Here is a 22,927-nt window from a genome sequence, read left to right on the forward strand (position 1 = left end):
GGGTGAGACAGGACGGACCCTGGGGTGTCAGACAGAGGTGGTCTGAGTGTTCCCATAGGGGGCCCTTCGAGTTTTGAGTCTGCAGGTGTTTGTGTTCTGAGTGTGTGTGCACCTGGGTGTGTGTAGTATTTGAAGCTCTGCGTGTCTGCACATTTGTGTGTGTGTGTGTGTGCGCGCACCTGGGTGTTGCTGACCCTGTGAATGTGTTACTGCCTGTTTGTGTGTGTTTGAAGATGGGCAAGTAGGACTCTGAGGCCAAGGGTGGAGGGGGGGTCTCAGAGTTTCTGAAAGTATCGCATGTGCCTAGGAGTGTGCTTGTGTGATCCTGGGCAGGGGTCACCTCCCACCTGGGTGTCGTGCGTCTGATGATTCTACAGGTCACGCCCCACCCCCAGCCCCCCCTGACGGGTCCCCAGGCCCCTGTGCCTCTGAAGCCTGAGCCTCTTGCCTTTCCCTGGGAGCCCTGGACTGGACAGTGGGGAGGCGTCATGCGGGACAGGACGCAGTCCGAGACCAGGCAGGCGCACGGCAGTGGCAGGGACAGTGGTAAGCGGAGGCTGGGGGCTTTCCTGCAGGAAGAACCCCCCCCGGCTCCCCCTCCCTAACAGCACAGTTGCAGCAGCGCCGTGACGCGCGCCGGCGGCCCAGGCGTCTCCGCCGCCTGACTCGCGTTCGGGGGCGGGGGCGGGGGCGGGGGCACGCGGCTCGGAGCGGCCCCGCCGCGTCGGGCCCCGCGAGTGTGTGCACAGCGTCCCCGGGCGCGTCGGGAGCCGGTCCTGCGCGGCGCCGCGGCCGAGCACCGAGTAAGGCGGCGCCTGCCCGGGGGCCCGGGCGGGGCGGGGGGCGGCGGGGGGCCCGCCGGGCTGTGCGGGCGCGTCCGGGGCGGAGGGGCGCGGGAGCCCTGGGGCCGACGGGGCGCGCGGCGGGGCCCCTCGGGGAAGCCGCGTCCCCCCCCCCCCCCGAGGGCGGCCGGCGGCCGGGGGGCGAGTCCGGGTCCGAGGATTTCTCGGGCCGGGGGGAGGAGCGGAGACTGGAGGGGACGCAGGGGGCTGGGGCTGTCCTGAGAAGGGACGGCGGGGACTCCCTCCAGGAAGGGTGGTCGCGGGGAGGAGTCCGGATCCTGGTCCCGAGGCTTTAGGGGGCAGGAGGGACAGACCTGGGACTTCGTAGTTGGATGGCGGAGGCAGGAGGTGTGCGGGCTGGTCTGCACACCGGAGAGGGCAGTTGGGTATCGGGGGACTGTTAGAAAACTAGCCAAATAGAACTAAGGACATTGACTTGGGGAAATACATAGGATAGTTGGAGGGGTGGGCAGGGGCGGGGAGCCTCTCTGGATGTGTTGGGTGTTTGCTGAAGTCTCATAAGAAGGTTCCCAGATGAGAAGGACGCTTGGAAAAAGCTTTTAAGCCTCCAGTGATTGTGCGCGCGCCTGCGTGGGTGGGGGCGGGGAGCCCGCAGGGTGAGCGCATCTTAGAGGAGCCGCCCCTGGGGGATGGGCCCTGGGTGAGAATGAAGGGGGGCCGGGGTGTCAGACACGGGGAGATGGTGACTGTCATTAAAGCCTGTGCGTCTGCAGGTGTGTGTGCTGCGCGCGCGCGGGTCCACGACTGAGTACGAGGAGAGCGTTCAGCGCTGACAATCAGGCCTTCCCACCTGAGTCGTGGGTGTCTCAGAGTTCCCCAGGGGAGTGCCTGCAGATGTGACTGTGTCTTTATGCCCTGGTTTCCCCAGTGTTCATCTGAAAATGTGTGTTTCCAGCAATTGTGTGTGTGTGTATCTGGCCAGGTGTTCCCACTGTTTGAAGCACCTTGTGCTTTGCAGGATTACGTGTGAGGCTCTGTGATTGGATCTATGCTTCTTTAAAAGGCTTAGAGGAATAGGTTTAACTCTACATGACCACAGTGGATTCTGCGTGTGTGTGTATGTTAACTCAGATTTATTCTGCATGCTTGGTAATTTATTGTCCTCAGTTTTATGGAGATGAAAGCTTGCAGCACAGAGGTTATATAACCCTGAATCTGAGGTTGACAGGTAAAATACAGGACACATACTTCAATCTGAACTTCAGGTAAACAATTAATTACCTCTTAGTATAAGCATGTCCCAAATATTTCATGGGGCTTGCCTATACTTTAACATAATTTACTATGTTAAATAAAAAATGATTTTTTAAAACGTAGGCACAACCCATGCAGTGTTTGGGACCTAATGATACCAAAATTGGTTTGTGTATCTCACACTGAAATCTCAGTTCACCGTGTATTTGTTGTGATGTTGCTCTTTAATCTGGAAAAGTGGGTCCTTGAGGTTTCTCAGCTAGTGACCGGCAGGCTGGAATGCCACCATTCCACACCCCGAGACACACTGGCCAGAGTCCTGCCCAGGATGAGGCTGGGGTGGAGACGGGGCCCAGGACCCCATCATTGAAACAGCTGTTAAGGACCATTAGTACAGTGCGGGCCCCTCCCCAGGGGCTGTGGAGAGCGGTCCATGGACCGGCCCCCTCGTCTTCACAGCAGCCCTGAGAAGCAGCCAGTGGGCATCCTGCTCCAGCATGGGGCCCCACGGTCAGGGAGGTGAGGTCCAGGACTGGTCCACCTGGTCAGCTGCCTTGTAGCCGAAGGACAGCACTGAGGTACGGCAATGAGAATGCTGGGCATGGGCTGTACTTATTGAGCACCTGCTGTATGCCAGGTTCCAGAGGCTGATTTGATACCCAATTAACTAACTGAGTTGCACCTTGAAGGTGCACTTTGTGCCATAATTTTTCTATTCTTTTCTTAAAGGGACATCAGCCCCAGACCCATGATCCCGCCCTCGTCCTTGCGCTCTCCCCTAATCACACTGTGGGCCCTGGAAGCAACTCCTGGAGGGAGGCATTTCCATCACGTCCCCTTGGCTGTCAGGAACCTGAAGACGTGGGGAAGGGACCCAGCTGCCCCATTCCACCCAGCTCCTGAGAACGGTAGTGGGATTCACACCCGGGCCAAGTGGCTCCATAACTGCTCTGGTCTCCTGCCCGTAGGAAGGACCAGTGCTGTCACGATGCTGCCTCTCAGCGCCGTCGAGGGCAAGGACACCGAGGAGGTGAAGACCACACCACCGGAGAAAGGAGGTGAGAGACACATGGGGTGAAAACTGTGCATGTGGTCGGGGGACAGTGTTCCTGGCACAGCTGACGGGGGAGGGCTGACCCCCTACTATGTCCCACTGAGCCCTCTGTCTTCTCTGAGGAAACGGGACAGTTCTGGGTAGGCGTCCCCTGCCTGACACAGGCAGCTGCGTGTCAGTGTCCCTTCCTCCTGGGCGGGGCCGCCCTGTGTGCACGGACTCCAGAGCCCTGCTGTCTCACCCCAGCCCCTCCACTCACTGCCGTTCCCTGTCTGTGCTCTGTGGGTCTTCTGAATGCAATGAATGCATGTCTGTGGGCAGTGCTGTGCAACCTCCAGCAAGTATCCTAACCTCTCTGTGCCTTGGTTTCCTCATCTATAACATTGAATGAAGATAGTAGCCATCTCAGAGGGTCCTTATGAACAATCAAGTAAGCTACTACGTGTAAAATACTTAAACGAGTGCCTGGCACAGAGCAAGGACTCCAGACGTGTTAGCTCTTGTCAGTGGTTTCACATTGAAGGTTTTATTATTATTGAGTTTCTCAACCCTCAGAGGGCAAGGTGGCTTCGTGACTCTTTTCCCCTCCCTCAGCCCTGCTTTCTGAGAACACTGAGGATCCGCCAAGCAAGCCCTCCAGGATGAAGGGAAGAATGTCACTCAAAATCCTGCCTTTCTGTCCCCTGGTAAGCCTGCTGGGTTCCTCCCTCTTACCAGAGGACCCTGGGTTCTGAGAGGCCAGCACATGCACCACCCTCTCTGCCCAGCAGACCCTTGGGTGACTTAGACCCCTTGTTTCCGCGCCCCCAGGATGTGCCCTGTCTCCTGGGGGATGGTTTTCCTGTGGGATGCTGCCCTCTTTCCTGCCTCCTTTTCTTTCCTAATTCCTGCCTCTGCTCCGATGTCATCTCCTCCAGGAAGCCTCCCCTGGACACTTCCGCCTCATAGTTCTCTATTCTTTTCTCTTGCTGAATGTTTCAGAGTGATTGTTGCTGCCTGAGAGGATACCATGTATCTGTTCGCCATCTGTGTTCTCACTAGGCTAGTTCTGTGTGGTCGGGACCCTCCTCTGTTGTTCAGTGACACATCCTCACGTCTGGAACAGAAGTAACAAGCAGTAGACATTGTGTACACATGGGCTGAATAGATGGAGGAAGGAGTTAGGGATGGTCCCGCTGAGGCAGGCAGCTGTGGTGTGTCCACCTGTATCCATCCCCCCTTTTCAGCTGACACACTTGAGTTTCCTTGGGACACCACCTGTCTTCCATGCACTTTGGATGGATCTGGTCCATCCTCAGATCTGCTCCAGGTGCACCCAGATAATGCCCTGGGTCACCATGATTGGTTGCAGGCTGGACGTGTGACTCCACCTTGACCAATAAGAACTGATCCTGAGGCTTCTGCTCCACCTCTGGAATTCTTAACAGGCCGGACCAGAGCCTGAGGGGCCCTGACGGGGACCGGGGAGAGGTCAGGGGGAGCACAGGGTCAGGATGCTCGCAAGATCATCTTCCCTTTTAGTGCCTGCAACTGTCCCAGGGAGGACTCTTTAAAAAGTCTTTTTATTAGGAACTAATGTGAGAATCAAAGATTTTACAAAAATAGCACAAAGATCATTCATGTTCAATGATGTTTAACTTTTTTTTGTACTTGCATGTTTTCATATATGTGTGTATATATTTATGTATGTGTATATTCCTCAGTGTGTATTGCCTTAGAATAAGAATATTCTGGTACATAAGCAGGGACTATGATAACCTTCAGGGTTTTTTTTTTTTTTGGACTGGTTTTTATCTCTTTTTTTTTAAAAAAAAAGCTAATCAGCTAATATTTCTCTTTTTATTGAATTATTGTCAGTTTATAAAGTTGTGTTAACATCTGGTGTACAGCATAGTGATTCAGTTACACACACACATATATATATATTCCTTTTCATATTCTTTTTCACTATACCCTATTACAAGATATTCATCATACCCTATTGAATATAGTTCCCTGTATATAGTGTAGGACCTTACTGTTTATGTATTTTGTATTAGTAGTTAGTATCTGCAAATCCCAAACTCCCAATTTATCTCTCCATCTGCCTCCTTTCCCACATAGTAATCACAATTTGGTTTTCTACATCTGAGTCTGTTTCTGTTTTGTAAATAAGTGCATTTGGCCCATTTTTTAGATTCCACATATGAGTGATATTATGTAGTATTTTTCTTTCTCCTCCTGGCTTACTTCACTTAGTATGATGATCTCCAGGTCCATTCATGTTGCTGCAAATGGCATTATTTTATTCTTTTTTATGGCTGAGTAATATTCCATTGTATAAGTACACCACAACTTCCTTATCCAGTCATCTGTTGATGGACATTTAGGTTGCTTGCATGTCTTGGCTGTTGTAAATAGTGCTGCTGTGAACACAGGGGTGCATGTATCTTTTCGAATTAGAGTTTCCTCCAGCTATATGCACAGGAGTGGGATTACTGGATCATATGATAAGTATTTTTAATCTTTTAAGGAATCTCGATACTGTTTTCCATAATGGCTGCACCAGACTACATTCCCACCCACAGTGTAGGAGGGTTCCCTTTTCCCCACACCCTCTCCAGCATTTTATTGATGCCCATCCTGACTGGTGTGAGGTGATACCTTGGTGCAGTTTCGATTGGCATTTCTCTGGCCATTAGTGATATCGAGCATTCTTTCATGTGCCTGTTGGCTGCTTGTATGTCTTCACTTGAGAAATGCTTGTTTAGGTCTTTTGCTCATTTTTGGATGGGTGGTTTGGTCTTTCGTTATTGAGTTGTATGAGCTGTTTGTACATTCTGGAAATTGAGCTCTTGTCAGTGACATCATTGGCAAATACGTCCTCCCATTCCGTAGGCTGTCTTTTTGTTTTGTTTATACGTTCCTTTGCTGTGCAAAACTTCTAAGTTTAATTAGGTCTCATTTGTTTATTTTTGCTTTTATTTCTATTGCCTCGGTAGACTGCTGATGGAGCACTTATTAATATTCCATTAGACAGAAGTGTAGACTGAGGCAGGAGAAGGTCAGGTCATTTGCCCAAGGATCCCCAGCCGTGCAAGGTCAAGTTGGAATTTAACGCCAGGTGGGCAGGCCCCTGAGTCCATGTGCTCGGTGCCCACACTGAGGGAGAACTGGCTCTACCCAGGGCACTAACATTCTCTTCCTTCTTCTCTGTTCTCTCTGCTTCCAGCCAAGCTTTTGCTTCACCTATTACCTGGAACCAGATGACTCTGATTCTGATTCGGAAACTCCTCCTGAGCCTTTGAAACCGGATTCAAATTGCACAATCATTCCTATCCTTGGTTTAGAGTTTAAGGAAATCAAGGTGTGGGAATGTCCCCTGTGCTGTCTCACCTTTTTCTCTGCTTCCTAAACCTGACATCCCTCTGCTTCCCGCTCTCAGCTGGGTGCCCCTGAAACTTGCATGCCGGGCTACTGTGATCTAAAAGTCCAAAATACAGCTGCTTAAATAAATCAGATGAGATATCTCTCTCCTGGTGGTGGTCTCCTTGGGCCAAGGTGCTACAGCCCCCTGGAGTCGGGAGCTGGGGTTCTTTGATCTTGGTGCTCTGTGCACGTGGTGAAGAGGGTTGGCCCCACATTCAGTCCACATTCTGGCTCATGGGAAGGGGGATGAGGGAGGGGAGAGACACACTTTAGTCCTTCAAAGGGCAACTCCTACAGGATGTCCAGGTCACGTTCCCGCAAACCTCCTTGGCCAGAACAGTCACATGAGCACATGCAGATACAAGAGGTGCCGGGAAGGGTAGTCCTCCGCTGGGCAATCACGTGCTCACCTAATAACGTCTGTTATTATAGGAAAGGAGGATGCAGATTCTGTCCACCCCGGACCTGGTCTGTTATGTTAATTCATCCCCAGCTCCAGGGTGTGATGGGTACGTGTGAGTGAATACATTTACTCCTCAGTACTGCACATCTCTCTCCCATTCACCAAGATTTTCCTCCTTTTGTAAACAAATTGTTAGAATAATGAATATTTCTTGAGCACTGGCCATGTGGTAGACCCTGAACTAATTTCTTTATCTTTTTTAATCACTTAGTGCTCACAACCATAGAGCTGGTTCTGTTATTAACCATCTCTCCGAGATAAGAGAGCAGAGGCACACAGAGGTCATGTCACTTGCTCAAGGGCTCACGGTCGTAAGCAGTTGAGTCACGACTCAGACCCAGGCAGCCTGGCTCCAGAGTGTGTGTCCTTGCCCATCCCGGGGTCTGCCTCGCAGACGTGGACACGGGGAGATTCCCAGAGGCCCTGCAAGTCTGAGTGAAGGAGCCTCTTCCAGCGTTCACAGCCTCCATTCACTGACCTCTTCAGGTGTCACATAGATACGTGGACCACGCACGTACAGCACTTACCGTAGCCGCGATAATGCCTCTTAACCACAGCAGCAAGTCCAGAGAAGCTGTCGACTGAAATAAAACTGCACAACTCGAGAGCTGCATTTTCAGTTTTTCTTGGGAACTTACTGCGCCCATAGCCCGGGTCACAGCCTCTCAGCCCTGAGGAACTGCTTGAAAGAGGTAGGGAGGGAGGTCAGTTCACATGTGCCTTTGTTGAGAGGTTGTCTGTAGAAGGGTCATTTGCAGTCAAGCACACATGTCTGGAGAAGGTTCCTGTTTGTCATGAGGAACACATATGCCACTTAATAATTTTAGTGCCTGTCTAATTATGGAAAGAAGCAAGAATCTTGGTTCATTAAGTTTCTTCCTGAAAATATCTAAGTATCTGAAAACCTGCCCGCTGCCTTTTTTCAGAGTGTGGAGTATCCCACCCTGCCTTCCCCTGAACTCCTGTCGGGGTCTGTGGAAGCTCAGTGGCTCCAGTGCCTGACGCCCTGATTTTGTAGAGCTGGCTGGTGGGCAGCGCTCTGTGGCTGGCAGCGCCCTCCTCTTGGTAGGAAATCCACCCTGGGTTTGGGGGGCGTTTCCCACCCCCTTTCTTCCCTGACGCTCACCGGGTTTGTCGCTGGGTCAGGCAGGGGCTTAATGGATGGCCTGCTAACGTGCTCCTGCTGGACAGCCCTGGTGTCCGGTGGCCATGAACGTCGCTGGACCACCTGTGTCACTGACCCGCTGTGGTCCAGGAGCTGATTTCCTCCTGTGGTGTCTTCCCACACCCAGAGTTACACTGTTATAATCATTGATTTCACCTAGAGCTACATATTTGATCAGTTGTTTCCAGATGCCTGGACATCATTTTATGTACATCAGATACGTAGTCACAGAATTCTAGATGCAGGAAACAGTAAACTTGTTAACTCTTAGAACATAAGTCATATGGCCAGCATCATGATTAGGGTCATAAGTAAGTACTTAGGACAAGAATTTCCCTTAGGTGCAGCCCAGTACATCCCAGGCGTTTGTCCCTGTCTGTCCCATACCAGTCACCAGATTTAAGAGAAGTGATGTGTTGACCTCGTTCAGAACACTCCAGCTCAGTCCCCTGACACCGCTAGGCTGACCAGTCTTGGTATGATTTAATTCTTCCCAACATAAATGGAACCCAGAAATTTAAACACCTGTACTCTGCAGTTAGCCATATAAATCCATGCCATATCTGAGAGGTTCCGTCCTGATAATCAGGAAGTTACATTCATTGGCAGAAATTTAGCTCATTGCTCTGACTGAGCTTGAATGATGGTCAGAGCAAGGGGTTTGACTGGCTAAGTGAGGGGGTCCCGTCTAGTAATACAAACAGTGGCCCAAACAAACAGACACTGCAGAACAGGAAAATTACACCCCATATTTCTGATGAATATGGGTGTGGAAATCCTCAGCAAAACAGTAAGAAATTGGACAAAACAACATATAAAAAGGATCATACACCAATAACAAGTGGGACTTATTCCAAGGATTCAAAGATTGTTCAACATCCGCAGATCAGTCATTGTGTGGCACCGCATTAACAAAAGGGAGGGAAAAATCACATGGTCATCTCACTGGACGCAGAAAAAGCATTTAGTTCAACATCCATTCATGGCAGAAAGTCTGATGACAGTGGGTGTAGAGGGGACATATCTCAACTGAATGAAGGACGTTTATGACAAACCCACAGCTAACATCATAGTCAATGTGGAAAGCTGAAAGCGTTTCCTCTAAAATCAGGAATAAGACAAGATGTCCACTCACACCACTCCTACTTAACATGGTGTGGGAAGTCCCAGCCACGGCAGTCAGAAAAGAGAAGGAGATGAATAAAAGGCATATAAATTCTATGTGAAGAAGTAAAACTGTCACCACTTGCAGGTGACAGGATACTATATACAGAAAACCGTAAAGTCTTAAACGAAAACGATTCTTAGAAGTAATAAATGAATTCAGTGAGGTTGGAAGTTACGAGAGTGACATACAGAAATCTGTTGCTTTACGATACAGTGATAATGAACCACCACAGAGAGGAAGCAAGAACACAGCCCCAGTTATAATCATATCAACAAGACTAAAATACCCAGGCACCAACTTAACCAAGGAGGTGAAGGAACGATAATCCGAAAAGTTTAAAACACTGATAAAGGAAATTGAAGATGATACAAAGATGTGGAAAGATGCCCTGTGTTCATAAGGAAGTACGTGTCTGTACGTATTCCAAGAGATTCCTTTTGTTTGCAGCTAACAGGAACCCAACTCACAATAGCTTGTACGTGAAACCAACAGCAGCAAAATAGATTTATTGAATCATGCACCTGGGACAGCTCCTGGCTCTACGTTCTCTTGAAATTTAGAGACTGGAATGCAGAAGTTGATGAGAGTGGACTGCAGTGCCCATCTGTCATCCTTGGTCCTCCCTGAATATTGCGTCTTGTTTCCCCTTCTCAGACAGCATTATCAGTAATGGTGTGAAAACAGGAAACAGGTGCCCCAGCATCTCAGTCTTAGGGGAAGGAGAGAGTTTATTTCTGCCCCCAATTTTGTTTTGTTTTTGTTTTCATTTTGCTTTTCCATTGGGTTATTTCTTTTTATTTTTTTAAGTTATTTTTATAGTCAGTTGTATAGAATAAGGAACTATATTCAATATCTTGTAGTAACTTATCACGGAAAAGATTTGAAAATGAATATGTATGTATATGTGTGATGGAACTACGAGGCTGTGCACCAGAAATTGCCACAGACTTTGAATCAACCCCAAGGAAGGGTTCCAGACCAGCTGCTATAGCTTGTGGGAAGGCCAGGAGATCTAGGTATCTTTTTTTTTTTTATAGTGTTTGCAGTGAGGAAATGTTGCTTTTATCTTTTTTGGAAGAGGATTTTAAGCAGGAAGATTAACCAATCACTGTGGCTGGAGAGGGAGAAGGCTTAGAGCACAGAGACCACCTAGAAAGCTGATGTCACCAAAGCAGGAGGTCATGGTGGCCGGTGTAGACTGGTGACAGCGGGGTGGACAGAAGTGGATGGTCTCAAGTTGTATAAATGTTGAGCCAACAGGCGTGCTAGGGACTGGACGAGGAAGATCAAGGAGAGGCGGGTGTCCTGGATGACTCCATGGATTCTGGCTTGAGCCGCTTGAGGTACTAGGTTCCCAGATGGGGAGGACGTGGGAGGGGCAGAAATGGGATGATAAGGGTTCATTTGGTTTTGGTTGTGTTAATTTGGGTTGCATCCAGGGAGAGCTGGGAAGAGCTGAGTGTGCATTGTCTACAAATGTTTAATTGACCTGTGTGTCTGCCTATGTTTCAGATTGCCTTAATATTCACCCATTTCTGCGATTCCAGGAGCGCAGCACTGCCCAGTGCTGCACTTAGTGGGCGGGTTCTGCACATTTGTGTGTCTGATCTGCAGGTCGGTCTCAATTTGTCAGGTAGACGTACGAGGCTGAAGGACTGATTCTGAGATTTGAAAGTAAGCTCTTGTGAGTAGGAATTTGGGTGCAGTTCAAGAGGGAAGTCACAGTGGGCTTGTGAGTGGGGGAACCCTCAGGAGGGATAGGTCCCTGGGTGAGACAGGACGGACCCTGGGGTGTCAGACAGAGGTGGTCTGAGTGTTCCCATAGGGGGCCCTTCGAGTTTTGAGTCTGCAGGTGTTTGTGTTCTGAGTGTGTGTGCACCTGGGTGTGTGTAGTATTTGAAGCTCTGCGTGTCTGCACATTTGTGTGTGTGTGTGTGTGCGTGCACCTGGGTGTTGCTGACCCTGTGAATGTGTTACTGCCTGTTTGTGTGTGTTTGAAGATGGGCAAGTAGGACTCTGAGGCCAAGGGTGGAGGGGGGGTCTCAGAGTTTCTGAAAGTATCGCATGTGCCTAGGAGTGTGCTTGTGTGATCCTGGGCAGGGGTCACCTCCCACCTGGGTGTCGTGCGTCTGATGATTCTACAGGTCACGCCCCACCTCCAGCCCCCCCTGACGGGTCCCCAGGCCCCTGTGCCTCTGAAGCCTGAGCCTCTTGCCTTTCCCTGGGAGCCCTGGACTGGACAGTGGGGAGGCGTCATGCGGGACAGGACGCAGTCCGAGACCAGGCAGGCGCACGGCAGTGGCAGGGACAGTGGTAAGCGGAGGCTGGGGGCTTTCCTGCAGGAAGAACCCCCCCGGCTCCCCCTCCCTAACAGCACAGTTGCAGCAGCGCCGTGACGCGCGCCGGCGGCCCAGGCGTCTCCGCCGCCTGACTCGCGTTCGGGGGCGGGGGCGGGGGCGGGGGCGCGCGGCTCGGAGCGGCCCCGCCGCGTCGGGCCCCGCGAGTGTGTGCACAGCGTCCCCGGGCGCGTCGGGAGCCGGTCCTGCGCGGCGCCGCGGCCGAGCACCGAGTAAGGCGGCGCCTGCCCGGGGGCCCGGGCGGGGCGGGGGGCGCGGGAGCCCTGGGGCCGACGGGGCGCGCGGCGGGGCCCCTCGGGGAAGCCGCGTCCCTGCCCCCGAGGGCGGCCGGCGGCCGGGGGGGCGAGTCCGGGTCCGAGGATTTCTCGGGCCGGGGGGAGGAGCGGAGACTGGAGGGGACGCAGGGGGCTGGGGCTGTCCTGAGAAGGGACGGCGGGGACTCCCTCCAGGAAGGGCGGTCGCGGGGAGGAGTCCGGATCCTGGTCCCGAGGCTTTAGGGGGCAGGAGGGACAGACCTGGGACTTCGTAGTTGGATGGCGGAGGCAGGCTGGTCTGCACACCGGAGAGGGCAGTTGGGCTTCAGGGCGATAGGGACACAATTGACCAAATAGAACATAGGAAAATGATGTGCGGGGAGTTCAGAGGGTATTTTGAGGGGTGGGCAGGGGCGGGGAGCCCCTCAGTTGTGTTTGGGTGTTTGCTGAAGACACATAAGAAGGTTCCCAGATGAGGAGGACGCTTGGAGAAAGCTTTTAAGCCTCCAGTGGTTGTGCGCGCGCCTGCCTGGCTGTGATTGGGGGCGGGGAGCCCGCAGGGTGAGCGCATCGTTGAGGGGCCGCCCCTGGGGGATGGGCCCTGGGTGAGATGAGGGGGTGCCGGGGTGTCAGACACGGGGATGTGGTGTTGGAGATGGTGTCTGTAATTTACTCCTGTGTCTGTGCGCTCGCGGGCGCGCGCGGGTCCATGGCTGCGTACGAGGAGGGCGTTCAGCGCTGACAGTCAGGCCTTCCCACCTGAGTGCTGGGTGCCTCAGAGTTCCCTGGGGGGTGTCTGCAGATGTGGCTGTGTCTTTATGCCCTGGGTCCTCAGCCTGAATCTGAAAATGCGTGTTTCTAACAGTCCTGTGTGTGTGTGTGTGTGTGTGTGTGTGTGTGTGTATCTGGTCGTGTGTCCCACTATCCGACAAGCGATTATGTATGAGAGTCTGTGGTTGGGTTTTATGCTTCTTAAAAAGGCTTCGAGGAAGATGTGCCGACTCGAAGTTACCAGATAGTGTGTTCTGAATGTGTGTGTATTTAATTGTATTTAATCATCTTGTCTGCTAATTTATTTTCCTCGTTTTGTGGAGGGGAAAACTGGCAGGTCAAGGGGTTATATAACCTCTGAATCAGGAGTTGCCAGGTGAAATACAGAATATGTACTTAAATTTGAATATCAGATAAATAATTATTTACCTTGCAGTATAAATAGCTCACAAATATTTCGTGGGACTTGCCTAAACTTAAACATACTTAAGCATATTAAAGAAAAAAATTTTTAATGTAAACATGGCCCATGTAATGTTATGGTCCTACTTATACTAAAAATGATCTGTGTATCTGAAATTCAAATCTCAGCTTGCCTTGTATTTATTATAATGTCGTTATTGTTAAATCTGGTTTACTTGATCTTCGAGGTCTTTGAGCTACTGACCGGCAGGCTGGAATCCCCCAGCCCACACCCCCAGACACACTGGCCAAAGTCCTGCCCAGGATAAGGCTGGAGTGGACTTGGGGTCCCCAAAACCCCAAAGCTGACCCAACTGCTAAGAACCACCACTGCAGTGCTGGCCCCTCCCAGGGGCTTTGGAGAGGGGTCCACGGCCCCGTCCCACTGGGCATCCTGCTCCAGCATGGGGCCCCGCGGTCAGGGAGGTGTGGTCCAGGACTGGATGACTTGGTCAGGCTGCCTTGTAGCCGAAGGACAGCACTGAGGTACGGCAATGAGAATGCTGGGCATGGGTTGCACTTATTGAGCACCTGCTGTATGCCAGGTTCCAGAGGCTGATTTGATACCCAGTTAACTAACTGAGTTGCACCTTGAAGGTGCACTTTGTGCCATAATTTTTCTATTCCATGCCTAACTCTCTCCCTTAATCACACTGTGGGCCCTGGAAGCAACTCCTGGAGGGAGGCATTTCCATCACGTCCCCTTGGCTGTCAGGAACCTGAAGACGTGGGGAAGGGACCCAGCTGCCCCATTCCACCCAGCTCCTGAGAACGGTAGTGGGATTCACACCCGGGCCAAGTGGCTCCATAACTGCTCTGGTCTCCTGCCCGTAGGAAGGACCAGTGCTGTCACGATGCTGCCTCTCAGCACGGTCGAGGGTGAGGACACTGAGGAGGTGAAGACCAAGCCACCAGAGAAAGGAGGTGAGAGACAAATGGGGTGGAAAGTGTGGGCAGGTGGGTGTGGGGAGGGTCTCCAGGGGATGGCTGATGGGGAAGGACTGACCCCGAACACTGGTCCAGCCCTGTACATCTCCCACTGACTACGCCTTTTGTAACCTGGACACCCGCCTCCAGGTTACAAAAAGGAGCCCAGATTGCATCCAGCTCCCAGGAGACACTCCTGCAGGCTCTGAGCAGGGGACTGACAGGACCCACTGACATGACGTGAATGTGGGGGAGGGTCCATCCCAGGTGTCCCATAGGGCTGAGCCCCGGCAGTCTGGCTTTAGAGCCTTTGACCTTGAGCACGGTGAGCCCTGACCTGCAAGGCGACCTCCCGCTAGAGGCCGTGTGCATTCTGGCTGCCTGGTGTTCCGGGGCCTGTCTGTCTGTCTGTCTGTAACTTATTAAGCACGATACTGCAGGCGGGCGTTTGGGCTAATCCCCGTCTTTGAGGACTGCAATAAACACAACTAGAAGTAGGATTACAGCGGGTCACGCTGCACCGGGCAGTGTATCCCGGACGCTGTTACAGCAGGAGGAGCGGGTGCGTCCCGGGGCGCGTGCCCGGGGCCGTGGGGCGTCTGACCGGACGGCCCTGCGTGGACTCGCTGACCCTCAGCGCCGGCAGCGGCGGAGGAGTTTGCAAGACGCTCTCTGGATTTGTAGGCAGCTTTGAAATATCAGGAGACTTCTCTCCAAATGGAGATGTCTGTCTTCTTTGGGGAAACGGGACAGTTCTGGGTAGGCGTCCCCTGCCTGACACAGGCAGCTGCGTGTCAGTGTCCCTTCCTCCTGGGCGGGGGCGCCCCGTGTGCACGGACTCCAGAGCCCCGCTGTCTCTCTCCAGCCCCTCCACTCACTGCCGTTCCCTGGCTGTGCCCTGTGGGCCTTCCACAGGCAATTGAATACAAATCTGTGGGCAGTGCTGTGCGACATCCAGCGAGCGTCCTAACCTCTCTGTGCCTCGGTCTCCTCATCTGTAATGTTAGATGAAGATAGTAACTGTCTCAGAGAGTCCTTATGAACAACCAAATAAGCTACTACATGTAAAATGCTTAAAAGAGTGCCTGGCACACAGCAAGGACTCCACACGTGTTAGCTCTTGTTAACAGCTCCATGCTGAATATGTTATTATTATCAAGTTTCTCAAGCCTCAGAGAGCAAGGTAGCCTCATGACTCTTTCCCCCTCCCTCAGCCCTGCTGTCTGAGAACACTGAGGATCCGCCAAAGAAGCGCTCCAGGATGAAGGGAAGAATGTCACTCAAAATCCTGCCCTTCTGTCCCCTGGTAAGCCTGCCGGTTTCCTCCCTTTGCCCAGAGGACCCTGGGTGCTGAGGAGCCGGGCACATCCACCACCCTCTCCCCTAGTTCCCAGACCCTGGAGGATGTGGTCCCATCTCCTGGGGGATGGCTTTCCTAGGGGATGCCACTGGCTTTCCTGCCTCCTTCTCTTACCTAATCCCTGCCTCTGCTCCAGTGTCACCTCCTCCAGGAAGCTTCCACTGGGCATTTCCTACCCGTCTCTTATTCACCGTTTGCCTGACTGTTTTTCTTTAGAGTAATTATTGTTACCTGAGAGCATGCATTGTATCTATTCATTCATCATCTGTCTTCCCTGCTAGACTAGTTCTCTGCGGGCAGGCACCCTCCATCTCTTGTTCAGTGACACACCCCCAGCCTGTGTAGAACAGACGTAAGGCGCGGCAGGCACTATGCACACGTGGGCTGCATGGATGGAAGAATGAATGAGGAAGAGTCCCGCTGAGGCAGGCAGCTGTGCTTTGTCCGCCTGTTTCCCTGGGTTCCAGCTGTCTTTCAGCGCACTTTGGCTGGATCTGGTCCGGCCTAAAATCTGCTCCAGGTGTGCTGCTGTCCTGTCAGAGCAGGCAATTCCCAGGGTCACCAGGTTTGGTTCTGGGCTGGGCATGGGACTCAAACTTGGCCGATGCAAATTGGCCCTGAAGCTTCTGCTCCATCTCTGGAATTCTTAACGGGCTGGACCAGAACCTGGAGGGCACCTGATGGGAACCAGGGGTCCAGGGGAAAGGTCAGGGGAGGCACAGGGTCAGGATGCTCGCGAGATCATCTTCCCTTTCAGGGCCTGCAACAGCCCCAGGGAGGATACTGAAAAAGCCTTATTATTAGGAAACAACTTGAGGACCAAATATTTTACAAAAATAGTAGAAAAAGCGCTCATATTCAGTGACTTTCAGTTTTCTATTCGCGTGTTTTCATACGTATTTGTGTGTATCTGTATGTATGTATGTGTGTATTTTTCCGTGTGTGCTGGGTTAGAAGAATTCTCCGTTACGTGAGCGTGGGACTGCTGTAACCTTCGACATTCTACTTCCGATACACACTTCAGCTCATCCACTGCGCTCTGGTGTCGTTAATTAGTTGCATTCTGTCTTTTTGGCACTCTCTTTACTCCAACACAAGGTCCCCTTAGGGCCGGGTATTGTTCTTAATGTCTGGTTCTCTTTAAGCTGTAAAATCTCCTCAGCCTTTCTTTCCTCTCAAGACACTGACAATTTTAAAGTCTGCACTCACAGCCTCTTCCATATTGGTAGTCTTTTTTTTTTTTTTTTAACCATTTCCCCGTGAGTGAGACTCAGGTTAAGCTGTGATCTCTGGAATACACCTGAGTGATGCCCTGTCTTTCTCAGGACATCACGTTGAGATGCACGAGGTCTGCCTGCCATCGCTGGTGGTGCTGATCTTGATCCACTAGGTTGGGATGCTTGTCCCATTGCTCCACGGAACACTTTCTGATTTTGGCTTTCTTCCTGCAACTAACTGATAAGAAATCCCGGGAGGAGACACTTGTAGATGGAACAAATCGCCTGGAAACAGAGAACATACTGATTGGTCCATTTCGGGTCCTGTGCCCCCTGAACCAATCACAAGCTGAGGCGATGGAGAAATCTCTCAGCCTGGGTCCCATGTCCTGGGAGTGTGCGGGGTAGAAGGTCCCTCCCTTTCCCCAACCACAAGAACAGTGGTACAGGATGAAGCAGTGATTCTCCACCAGAGGCAATTTGTCCCCCATGGGACACCTTTAATGTCTGTGAAATTTTTGTTTGTCACAACAGAAGGGCTGGTGCTCTGGGCAGAGGTGAGGGGTGCTGCTCAACCCCCTGCCGTGCACAGGACGGCCGCACTGGAAAGAATAATCTGACCCCAAAATGTCACCGGTGTGGAGGTTGATACCCGGGATTAGGGGAAGAAGAGTTCTGATAAGGTGCGGGCACTGAGTGGAAGTAAAACCTTCCTGTCCACCCTAAGGCTCCCAGGTGAGAATGCAGCTCAGGTGAAGCTGAGGGTACCAACTCCATAGTCTGAGTGCTGGGTTCAAATCCAGCGTCAGCCACTACCAGCTGTGGGACCCGGGACTAGTTCCTGAACTCCTCTGTGCCTCAATTTCCTCATCTGTGAAGTGGGCGGTAGGAACACCCACCCATGCTCATGGTGTTATTATGAATTAAGTGCGTTTACATTTATACTCTGCTTAGAACAGGGCCTGGAAGATAAGCGTTGGTCACATAAATGGTGGGAGATTTCCATCCTTGGAGAAGGTCGTGTGCTCACCTCTAACCCCGACTCCGTGCACCCCCCTCCACCTCCTGTGGTACCGAGTAGGGCAGGTCACTGCTGCTTCCCCACCTCCCTTTCCTCATCTGCAGGGTGGAGACGCAGCAACACTCCCTGGTGAGGATGCAGTGGGACCTGATGTGCCAATCATGCAGCAGAAAAAATGGGCAAAAACCCTTGGGTCCTACAGTGACCTCCTGCTTTGCAAGTCCCAGCACAGTGGGAGGTGCTTTGTATTGGTAGGAAGTGTTACAATTTTTTTAGGAAAGCAGATCATTTTACGAAAGCAGCAAAGCAAACACTTTCGAGCTCTCACAAAGGGGCAGACATCGGTACAGATCTTTCCCTTGGATTATCCTGTTCCATCCTCACACTCCCCTAAGAGGGGGCAGTTGTTAATATTCCATTAGACAGAAGTGTAGACTGAGGCAGGGGAAGGTCAGGTCGTTTGCCCAAGGATCCCCAGCTGTACGTGGCCAAGGTGGAATCCAAGCCCGGGTGGGCTGGCCCCCGAGCCCACGTGCTCAGCGCCCACGCTGAGGGGAGTGGGCTGTCCCCAGGGCACTGATGTCCTCCTCTGTTCTCTCTGCTTCCAGCCAAGCTTTTGCTTCACCTATTACCTGGAACCGGACGACTCTGACTCCGATTCGGAAGCTGCTCCTGAGCCCTTGAAGCCGGATTCAAATTGCACAGTCATTCCTATTGTTGGTTTAGATTTTAAGGAAATCAAGGTGTGTGAATGTCCCCTGTGCTGTCTCACCTTTTTCTCTGCCTCCTAAACCTGGCATCCCTCTGCTTCCTGCTCTCAGCCGGGTGCCCCTGAACCTTGCATGCTGGGCTGCTGTGATGTCAAATTCCAAAGTGCAGCTGCTTAAATAAATCAGACGTGATATCTCTCTCCTGGTGATGGTCTGTGTGTAAACCTCCTGGGGCCAAGGTGTTACAACCCTGTGGATTTGGGAACCAGGGTTCTTTGATCTTGGTGCTCTGTGCACGTGGTGAAGGAGGCTCACCCCCACACCTAGTCCACAGTCTGGCTCATGGGAAGGCAGAAATGAGGGAAGGGGGAGACACAGTTTAGTCCTTCAAAGGGCAACCCCTACCAGATGACCACACACTGTCCCTCAAACTTCATTGGCCAGAAAAGAGTCACATGACTCCATCTAGCTGCAAAAGATGCTTACCTGGGTCATCATATGTTTATCTTATAGTTTCTATTATTCTAAGAAAGGAGAACGGATATTGTGTCCACCCCTGACCTGGTCTGTTATGTTAATTCATCCCCAGCACAGGCTGTGATGAGCACCTGAGTGAATGATGAGCACATGAATGAATGATGTGCTGTGTAATACTGTATCTCTCCCCCACTGACTAGGAGTTCCAGAGTGTGCGTGTCAGAGAGAAGCACTGTGTGTGGAAACCTTCCACCAACATCTCAATCCTTAGTAATCACCAGCAGCTTGACCCTCAATAACCATAGCAAAATCCACATTGCAAGGAAGCCTCGTCCATACACCGAAGGTAGAGGTCCTTCAAGCAGGTCTCCTCCCTGACCTTCCACGGAAAAGTCCATGCTCGAAAAGACAGTAAATTTTCCAGGTTGGGGTGGGGGAAGGGGGATGAAAAGACCTTCAGCGGGAATGCACACCAGGGTCCCAGGACATCAAAATGAGGGAACCTGTGTGGATGAAGATTCCCTTCATTTTTCTGCAGAAGTTATGGGGTAGACCAGTAGTTCTCCTTTCAGGTGATGCTCTCCTGCCCCCTCATGGAAGATCCGGGCAGTGTTGGGGATACTTTAGGTTTTCCCACCCAGTTGGTGTTACTAGTGTCAAATAAAAGGCCAAAGATCCTCTAAACATACTGCAAAGCAGCAAGTACACCCCTACTCCTCCACAGGTGCCCCTACAAGGAGTGTTCCGGTCCCCAGTGTTAGCAGTGGCACTGTGGGGAATTACATTTGAGAAGGAATTCAGCTACAGTTTTCTTGCTTCTCCAGCACTGACTACCAACTGCACGTGGCTACTTCAAAGTCAACAAGTCAAATATAAATAAAGTTCAAAAGACAGTTTCTCAGCTTTGCGAGCCACATTTCAGTGCCCAAATGTGGCCGGTGGCTGGCATACTGGACAGCACAGATACAGAACCTTTCCATGGTCACGAAGGTTCTGTCTCAGGACTGGTTTAGATCTCTGAGGTTATCAGAAATTTCTCACAGCACAGCCCAGGGGAAGTTAGAATGGGGGTGTGGCTGTGAGAGTCTGGATGAGCATCGTCAAATGGAGCACCTGATAACTGGCTCTTGGAGACTCTCTGGGTTCCGTGCACAGTCCCCTGGGCACTTGGAGTCTCAGGGCTGGCCAGTGCCCCACCTGCAGGACACATCCCTTCTGCTGGGGCAGCACAGCCAATTGCTTACTAATAAAGTTAGATAAATGCTAACATTTCCTGGGCACTTTCCACCTGTCAGCATGGTGCTGAGCACGTTACAGAGATGATCTCATTTAATCTTCACCAAGTCCTATGAAGTAGGGATGAATGTCATCCCATTTTATAGATAAGAAAATTGAGGCTCATGAGAGCTTTTTAAAAAGAGATTATTATTTCATTTTTGCACATAAGTCAAGACTCTATTGCTATTTTCCTATTACATTGTTTCAACATCATGGGATTCAAATTTTCATATAGTGTATCTTTAAAAAATAAAGTATAGCTGTTTACATTTCTGTCCAAACCTCCCTTTCTCCAGAAGCAGCTTGGCTTTATCTGCTGCAGGAGCTGTAGGAGAAAATTCTCCAGGTCAGGGTGGGCGCACTGCGGCCGGTCCAGCCCACAGCTGCTGCTGTAAAGAAGGGTTTGTTGGCACAGCCGCACCCACTCTTCAGGCAAAGTCTGAGCTGCTTTCATGCAAAGTCCAGTAGCTTCGATAGCGACCAGATCGTCCAGAAAGGCTAAGATATTTGCCATGAGACCCTTGACAAAAAAAGTGACTGAGCCCGATTTGAACAGATGCCAAACAGACAGGTGTGAAGGTGTGAGAACGGTTAGAAAAAGAAGGGAAGCGACGGGGACTGTGACTCACTGTGGCAAAGCTATTTTGTGTTTGGGTCCAGGGCACACGCTACATACACGGGTTTACACGCGTGTGTGGTGTGTGTGGTTCTTCATATTCGAAGAACAGGTTTAGGAGGCACTACTGACCCATGAATGCGCGCACGCTGACTCTCCTCCCCCGAAACACGCCGGCGGCGGCCGCACTGCAAGTCGCTTTCCTCACCAACCTGGAGGAGGAGGCCCCCTGACCGCCCCGCTGGTGGCACAACTGCAGCAGCGCCGTGACGCGCGCCGGCGGCCCAGGCGTCTCCGCCGCCTGACTCGCGTTCGGGGGCGGGGGCGGGGGCGGGGGCGCGCGGCTCGGAGCGGCCCCGCCGCGTCGGGCCCCGCGAGTGTGTGCACAGCGTCCCCGGGCGCGTCGGGAGCCGGTCCTGCGCGGCGCCGCGGCCGAGCACCGAGTAAGGCGGCGCCTGCCCGGGGGCCCGGGCGGGGCGGGGGGCGCGGGAGCCCTGGGGCCGACGGGGCGCGCGGCGGGGCCCCTCGGGGAAGCCGCGTCCCCGCCCCCGAGGGCGGCCGGCGGCCGGGGGGGCGAGTCCGGGTCCGAGGATTTCTCGGGCCGGGGGGAGGAGCGGAGACTGGAGGGGACGCAGGGGGCTGGGGCTGTCCTGAGAAGGGACGGCGGGGACTCCCTCCAGGAAGGGCGGTCGCGGGGAGGAGTCCGGATCCTGGTCCCAGGCTTTAGGGGGCAGGAGGGACAGACCTGGGGACTTCGTAGTTGGATGGCGGAGGCAGGAGGTGTGCGGGCTGGTCTGCACACGGGAGAGGGCAGTTGGGTATGGGGGGCGGTAAATAAGCGAATTGGCCAAACAAAACTAGGGAAATGATTTTGGGGTGGGGTGCGGCCCAGAGGGTATTGCGAGAGGTGGGGAGGGGCAGAGGGCCCCTCAGCTGTGTTTGGGTGTTCCCTGAAGACGCATAAGAAGGTTCACAGAGGAGAAGGGCGCTTGGAAAACCGCTGTTAAGCCTCCAGTGATTGTGGGCGCACGTGCCTGGCTGTGGGAGGGGGCTGGGAGCAGGGCGGGTGAGGGCATCTTAGAGGCGCACCCTCCTGGCGGATGGGCCCTGGGTGAGAGTGAGGGCGAGCTGGGTGTCAGAGAGAGGGAAATTGTGTTGGAGATGGTGGTGTGTAATTTCAGCGGGTGCGTCTGCAGGTGTGTGTGTGCCGTGTGTGTCTGTGCGCGCGTGACGCACACACACGCATGTTGAGAACTGCGTACGAGGGGGGCGTTCAGTGCTGACAGTCAGGCCTTCCCACCTGAGTGCTGGGTGTCTGAGTTTCCCTGGCAGGTGTCTGCAGATGTGGCTGTGTCTTGATGCCCTGGTTCCCCCAGTGTTCATCTGAAAATGCGTGTTTCTCACAGTTGTGTGTGTGTGTGAGCCCGCGTGTTCCCACTGCTTGAAGCACGATTATATCTGAGGGTCTGGGATTGGGTCTTACGCTCTAGAGGAAGAGATACTGGCTCTAAGTAACCACAGTGTGTTCTCCGTGTGTGGGTGTCTTTAATCATATTTACTCCTCATGTTTGGTAATTTATTTTCCTCATTTTTGTGGAAGGGAAAGCTTACAGCACAACAGGTTACATAATCCCTGAATCAGGGGTTGTCAGGTAAAATCCAGGATATGGACTTAAATATGAATTTCAGATAAATAAGTAATTATCTCTCAGTGTAAGTATGTCCCACATATTTGGGGGACTTGCCTATATTTAAACATAATTTAGTAAATAAGTAAAAACATATATTTTTCATTTAGACATGGCCCATGCACTGTTTGGGACCTACTTATACTAAAAAATGATTTGTGTATTTCAAACTCAAATCTCAGTTTACTGTGTGTTTATTGTAATGTTGTTGTTGTTAAATCTGGTGTACTTGACCCTTGAGGTCTCTCAGCGAGTGACTGGCAGGCTGGAATCCCCTCTGTTAATGCCCCGAGACACGCAGGCTGAGGTCCTGCCCAGGATGAGGCTGGGGTGGAGACGGGCCCAAGACCCCACAGCTGAGACTGCAGCTAAAAACTATCAGTGCTGAGCTGGCCCCTCCCAGGGGCTGTGGAGAGGGGCCCATAGACCGGCCCCCTCGTCTTCACAGCAGCCCTGAGAAGCAGCCAGTGGGCA

The 22,927-nt window shown here is 52.3% G+C and overlaps 1 protein-coding gene across 1 annotated transcript; it reads left to right on the top strand.

The window, feature by feature from the left end:
- Nucleotides 1-488: 488 nt before the first annotated feature.
- On the top strand, nucleotides 489-19,682 carry LOC116282293 (uncharacterized). The gene is made up of 7 exons (XM_072968862.1): nucleotides 489-546; nucleotides 609-803; nucleotides 3,026-3,115; nucleotides 13,994-14,083; nucleotides 15,301-15,392; nucleotides 18,293-18,427; nucleotides 19,072-19,682. The coding sequence occupies exons 1-7, from the start codon at nucleotides 489-491 to the stop codon at nucleotides 19,168-19,170; spliced, it is 759 nt and encodes a 252-aa protein (XP_072824963.1). The 3' UTR covers nucleotides 19,171-19,682.
- The last annotated feature ends 3,245 nt before the right edge of the window (nucleotides 19,683-22,927 follow it).

The sequence above is a fragment of the Vicugna pacos genome, chromosome 9, assembly GCF_048564905.1.
Source record: "Vicugna pacos chromosome 9, VicPac4, whole genome shotgun sequence".
Classification (NCBI taxonomy): Eukaryota; Metazoa; Chordata; class Mammalia; order Artiodactyla; family Camelidae; genus Vicugna; species Vicugna pacos.